This window comes from Bubalus bubalis, chromosome X (genome assembly GCF_019923935.1).
Source record: "Bubalus bubalis isolate 160015118507 breed Murrah chromosome X, NDDB_SH_1, whole genome shotgun sequence".
In the NCBI taxonomy this organism is placed as follows: domain Eukaryota; kingdom Metazoa; phylum Chordata; class Mammalia; order Artiodactyla; family Bovidae; genus Bubalus; species Bubalus bubalis.
This window is the reverse complement of record NC_059181.1, coordinates 89,139,128-89,145,127: the sequence shown is the minus strand read 5'-3', so window position 1 is coordinate 89,145,127 and position 6,000 is coordinate 89,139,128. Positions and strand designations below refer to the sequence as shown.

General features: G+C 41.4%; 1 protein-coding gene across 1 annotated transcript; it reads right to left on the bottom strand.

The window, feature by feature from the left end:
- Positions 1–3,717: 3,717 nt before the first annotated feature.
- LOC102400427 (late histone H2B.L4-like) lies at positions 3,718–4,476 on the bottom strand. Its single transcript, XM_006078058.4, has one exon. The coding sequence runs from the start codon at positions 4,367–4,369 to the stop codon at positions 3,905–3,907; it is 465 nt and encodes a 154-aa protein (XP_006078120.2). The 5' UTR covers positions 4,370–4,476; the 3' UTR covers positions 3,718–3,904.
- Between the last annotated feature and the right edge of the window lie 1,524 nt (positions 4,477–6,000).

Sequence of the window (6,000 nt, the reverse complement as noted above, 5' to 3'; positions counted from 1 at the left end):
ATAACTCAAAATTCATGTCTTATATGAGTTGTATTCATTCTCCCTAAAATCCTATGCTGATGTCCTCAACACTAGTACCTGACGTGTGATTGTTTATGGAGGTAAAATCTATCCTAGAGGAATAAAGTTCAGCTGTATTCATTAGGATGCCCCCTAATCCAAAATGACCTGTAGCTATGTAAAAAGAGGAAACGTGGACACGGAGACTCTCACATAGGAAGGAAACTGAACAAAGGTAGGGGTCTCTTTGCCACTTTGACAAGAAAAGGCGAGAAGACTGGAACAGATGCTTTCTTCATACCACTCTGAAGGAACCAAATCAGCTGTCATCTTGATTTGGACTTCTCACCTGCAGAAATGTGAGACCTTAATTATGTGCAGTTCAAGTAAACCAATCTCAGGCATTTTGTACATTAGCCCAGGTAACTAATATGATATTATTAAATCTCCACAATTAGACTCATTCAAGCAATTCAGCAAAGACAGTGCAGGCAAAGAATGGCACGGGATACCATCCCTGTTACCAAAGCTGAACATCCAGGAAGGGATGTACTCCATGGACACGGGAAAACAGGCTTGAACTTCAGACAATGAACATTTTGAACAATGGCTGTGGCTCACTCAGGCTGGTCCCTGATTGGCTAATTCAGAGCAGAGTGGCCTTTGCACTTCTCTGACTGGACGTCCCACTCTCAGAGGGTAATATCACTAGGGTTGTCATTTTCAAAACTTGAAGAGTAAAGCCTGGACAAGAAAAGGGACAGGTTACCTGAACAAGTTAGAGTAGACCATTCAGTTAGAATAAGATTTTTCCAAGTAGATTAGAATCTGTAATATTTTTTTTCCTTACAAGGATTTAGTTATTCATTCACTGTTTTTGAATCCGCACTTCAAATGAATTGCATAACACAGGTAATGGAGAAAAGAGTTTCAGTGAGGTATATTTGACCTATCAATACTATTTTCCATGCATTGATAATTATAATTTGTTGATTAAGCAGGGAAGGTTTTCCCTCATTTCCTCTTCACAGTAAACCACACCAATGGGTGTGGGCACTAGCTGCCCTTCTTTCCAAAAGGGCCCACTAAAGTGTATAATCAGGATCGCTACTCCCCCTTCCACCTTCAACAACAATAACAAAATTCCAATTTTCTTTTCTTCTTTCTAGATTTCTTATGTGTTGTCCTCCCTTACGCTCCCAGTCTTCACTCTCTAGACCAATTATGCTGCATCTGTAACATCTTTCAAAACTGATCCTATTGCATTTCTGTATTTACAAACACAAAATACACAAAGCACGATAGCAGTGTCTTAGTGAACTGGCACAGTACCCCAGTTCCTTCCCCATTAATCTCCAGTCTGATTTTCATAGAAAGGCTATTATCCCTTGAGCTCTGGTCACTCAACCACACTTGGAGTCAACAGCTGTGGCTCACGGGCTGCCAGTCCCCCATTGGCTGTACCAGTGGAGATAGATGCTTGGAATGTTTTCTCTGGACTCCCTCTGATGGATATAAAATTGCACGTCATGAAAGTTTGTGTTTTAAAGATCAAAAGATTCTCTGCTAGAAAATAACTGATTAGATACATCTGTATGAATTTCTAAAACAATTTCAAAACCTAGGGAATTACAAAATTGAAATGTGTGTGAAATTTTTGTTTTGCCATTTCTGTACTATATATCCACCCCCATTCATATATTTAAATGTTTGATTAACAAGGAAATAAATAAATAAACTGGGATATGTGGGACAAGTATACTAGAGGTAGTGGATGGGTGTATCAGTATATCAGTTTCTTCACTTTATCTATTGCATATCACACATGAAATGCTTCTGAAGAATTCCATAATACACATTGGGAGAACGAGAATAAAATGGGAAATTAAAATACTAGGAAAATAATTTATTTTTTTATTTTTTTTTTACATTTTTATTTTTTTTTAATTTTATTTTATTTTTAAACTTTACATAATTGTATTAGTTTTGCCAAATATCAAAATGAATCCGCCACAGGTATACATGTGTTCCCCATCCTGAATCCTCCTCCCTCCTCCCTCCCCATAAAACTCTATCATGAAAGACCTAGAGAAGACGCTATAACTGGGATCAAGGCAAGGTTGGAATTTTGTATTTCCTCCTCGCTTTTCTCTCATTGTTTGGCTGAGAGTGACATCCTTCACAGATTTCCACATCCAAATCCTGTCGTACTGAAAAGTTTGTTTTAACTTAAAAATTTTTATGGATGTATTTGTGAGTTACAATATTCTATTTGTTCAGGTTTACAACTTAGTGATTCAATTGTTTTATATATAATACTCTGTTCACATTTATTAATAAATAATTGTTGTATTTCTCTGAGCTGTACAGCATATATTTGTTGCTTATTTTAAAGTTCAAAATGAGTAGTATAAAATAAAATGAAATATTAAGTTCTAATGAAAACCATACTAAATTACAAAGGACTGAAATCGCAGAGTGCTTTATCTCTCTCCAAGGATGTAGTAAGCTTGAAATCAATCTTTTAAAAAAAAGGATAGGAAAATCACCAACTACTTTGAGATTCAGCAATATACCTATAGGGAAAAAAATGTCAATGCACCAAGAAGAAAACACAATGGACATTAAATTCAGTAAGTATTTTCTTAAGCATTAGCAGTCAAATACTTGAGGTAGAAAAAGGAGTCATCTTATTTCTCTTAATTGCTGAACATCCTCCTCTTTTACCGATGCAAAGAGCTAGAGACATGTCCCACAACAAGAATTGGATGCATCTGTATGTGCTAAGCCTCTTGAGTCATGTCGGACTCTTTGCGACCCCATGGACTGGAGCCCACTAGGGTCCTCTGTTCATGGGGCTTATCCATGCAAGAATACTGGAGTGGGTTTCCATGCCCTCCTCCAGGGAACCTTCTCCACCTAGGGATCAAACCCGGGGCTCCTGTGTCTCCTGCATTGCAGGCAGGTTTTTTACCACTGATGCCAACTGCGAAGCCCCAAGAAATGGATGCCGGCATGCTAGGTCGTTTGAGTCGTTTCTGACTCTTTCAGACCCTATGGATTGTAGCCCACCAGGCTCCTCTGTCCATGGGATTTTCCAGGCAAGAATACTGGAGTGGGTTGCCATGCCCTCTTCCAGGGGATCTTTCTGACCCAGGGATCGAACCTGCCATTCCTGCAACTCCTGCATTGTAGGCAGATTCTTTACCGCTGAGCCACCCGGGAAGCACACACTGCTCTTTATTGGTTGCAAACCCAATGGATGGAGGAGCCTGGTAGGCTGTAGTCCATGGGGTCGCTAGGAGTCGGACACGACTGAGCGACTTCACTTTCACTTTTCACTCTCATGCTTTGGAGAAGGAAATGGCAACCCACTCCAGTGTTCTTGCCTGGAGAATTCCAGGGACCGGGGAGCCTGGTGGGCTGCCGTCTGTGGGGTCGCACAGAGTTGGACACGACTGAAGCAACTTAGCAGCAGTAGCAGCAGCAGCATACCCCGTATAAAAATCCCTAGATGATACCTAAATATAGGTGGGAGAATGAAAATGAAAAAGGCCAATGAAACTTTTAGGGAAAGAATTTTGACCATAAAGATCCTTAAAATCGCTGACTGAGAAACCACGAATAGAAATAACCATTTAGGAAAGCGACGAGTTGCAATACGTTAAGAAAATAGTACACGGTTTTCCATCGAACAAATGGCACAACCAACTGTTATTGAAGCAAACTTGATGAGGTTTTTAATGTTTTCCTTGGGATGGAAATGTTTTAAAGATGGAAAGTAGGGCTTACGTAAAGAACCCAGAGTGGATGGACGTGGCTCTTTATCACTACAGGTCTTTTCCCTTCGAGTGGTTCTGATAAGAGTCTTTGGTTTGCGATGTTGCAGTGGTCATGAGGCAGTTCATCTGTGGGTGTTGTATCTGATGACCGACTTGGTGGCCTCGGACACTGCGTACTTGCCGATCTCCCCAGGCAAGAGAAGACGCACAGCTCTCTGGATGTCTCCACTCGTGATGGTGCAGTGCTTGTTGGAGTGGGCCAGGCTCCCGGCCTCTTTGGCGATCTGCTCAAACATATCCTTCACAAACGAATCCAGGACGTTCATGGCCTCGTGAGAGAGACTCAGGCCGGTGTGCACTTGCCTCAGCACCCTGGGGAAATAGGTGGCGAAGCTTGCAAAGTTGTCCTGATGGCAGCGGCGGCCCTTAGCTGTCTTCCGTTTCACCTTCTTTGGCTTAGCATCATAGGGCTCCGGTTCGGAGGGCTCCGATTCTGAGGTTTCTGTTTCAGAGGGCTCTATTTTGGAGGTTCCAGCTTCGTTGGTGCCAGGGTCTTCCTCAGATTTGTCAGAGGATGGTTGAGCCATGTCGGAGCCACCAGTCCCCACTACTCAGAGGAAAGGACATGCGGGGGTTGAAGGCAGTTTGCGGAGTTTATAGGCCCTGCTCGCCCTGACGTCACAAACACTGTCCATATCTGATTGGATAAAATGCAGGACAGGAGGCCTGTTACTATGGCAGCCCATGCCACGTGACACTGGATGCTCCACCCCCAACTCCCACCGCCCCTCCCCCACGTTTAACCACACAGTCAGTCAAACTCAGTGGTATCTTTAAACTTTCCACGACTTCCACCAGAAAAATCTTTGAACACTGCCCCGTGAAGGAGACAGTTATCTATTCACCTCAGCTGATTTATGTCTACTATTGATGCATGCGAAGTTTCAAAGATGTCACCAAAGTCATCTAAGTTGAAAAATGTAATAATCAGTTAGAGCTTCCTGAAAGAGTCTGACTGACCTCCATAACTCAAGCTCTTTCAGACATCAGAGTGACTCAGGTCACTTGGTAGACATTTTACTCCAACACAGAATCTTTTCCTTCTGATTGACCTACAGTCCCATGAGCAGAAACTCCTGACTTCCTCAGCAGAGTGCTCCTGAAAATCATAGGAATTAGTTGACCAGCTATTATCTCCAAAACTTATCAAAGCCAATGATCACTATGAAGAGAACGACAAAATCCCATTTGCCAAATACAGAACACAAACAGAAATAGGAATACTTACTAAAAATATTTAACATTTTGCAAATTTTAAATTGTTTTCTTAAACATTATTTAGGTCCCCCAAATACCACACCATCTGGAATTGATTAATGATTTATAGTGGTTATTTCTCAAAAAATGATCACTCTTATTGCTGAAAAACCACCAGAGTGAGAGAAAAAGAATAAAAAGAGAGAGAGATAAAACACCTAGGAATAAAGGTACCTAAGGTGGTGAAAGACCTGTACTTAGAAAGAATAAGACCCTGATCAAAGAAATTGAAGCTAATACAAACAGAAGGAAAGGCTTACCTTGTTTATGGATTGGAAGAATTGATATTCTTTAAAAAACCATGCTATCAAAGGCAATCCACATATTCAATGCAATTCCTATGAAAATATCAGGGCACTTTCCACAGTACTAAAACAAACAATTTTAAATTTTGTATGGAAAGATGAAAGACCCTGAATCGCCAAAACAATCTTAAGGAAGAAGACCAGAACTAGAGGAATCGGGTTCCCTGATTTCAGACTATAACAGAAAACTACAGTAATCCAATCAGTGTAATACTGGCACAAAAATAGACACATGGATCCGTGGAACAGGAGAGCCCAGAAATAAACCTATGGGCTTGTGGTCAATTCTGTTCAGTTCAGTCTCTCAGTCACGTGTGACCCCATGGACGACAGCATGCCAGGCTTCCCTGTCCATCACCAACTCTCAGAACTTACTCAAACTCATGTCCATCAAGTCTGTGATGCCATCCAACCATTTTATCCTCTGTCTTCCCTTTCTCTCCTGCCTTCGATCTTTCCCAGCTCCAGGGGCTTTTCCAAGGAGTCAGTTCTTCACATCATGTCAGAAGTATTGGAGTTTCAGCTTCAGCATCAGTCCTTCCAATGAATATTCAGGACTGATTTCCTTTAGGATTGACTGGTTGGATATCCTTGCA

What these genes read in the sequence shown, in the direction of transcription:
- LOC102400427 (XM_006078058.4), bottom strand. Translation starts at nt 4,369, where the DNA reads ATGGCTCAACCATCCTCTGACAAATCTGAGGAAGACCCTGGCACCAAC.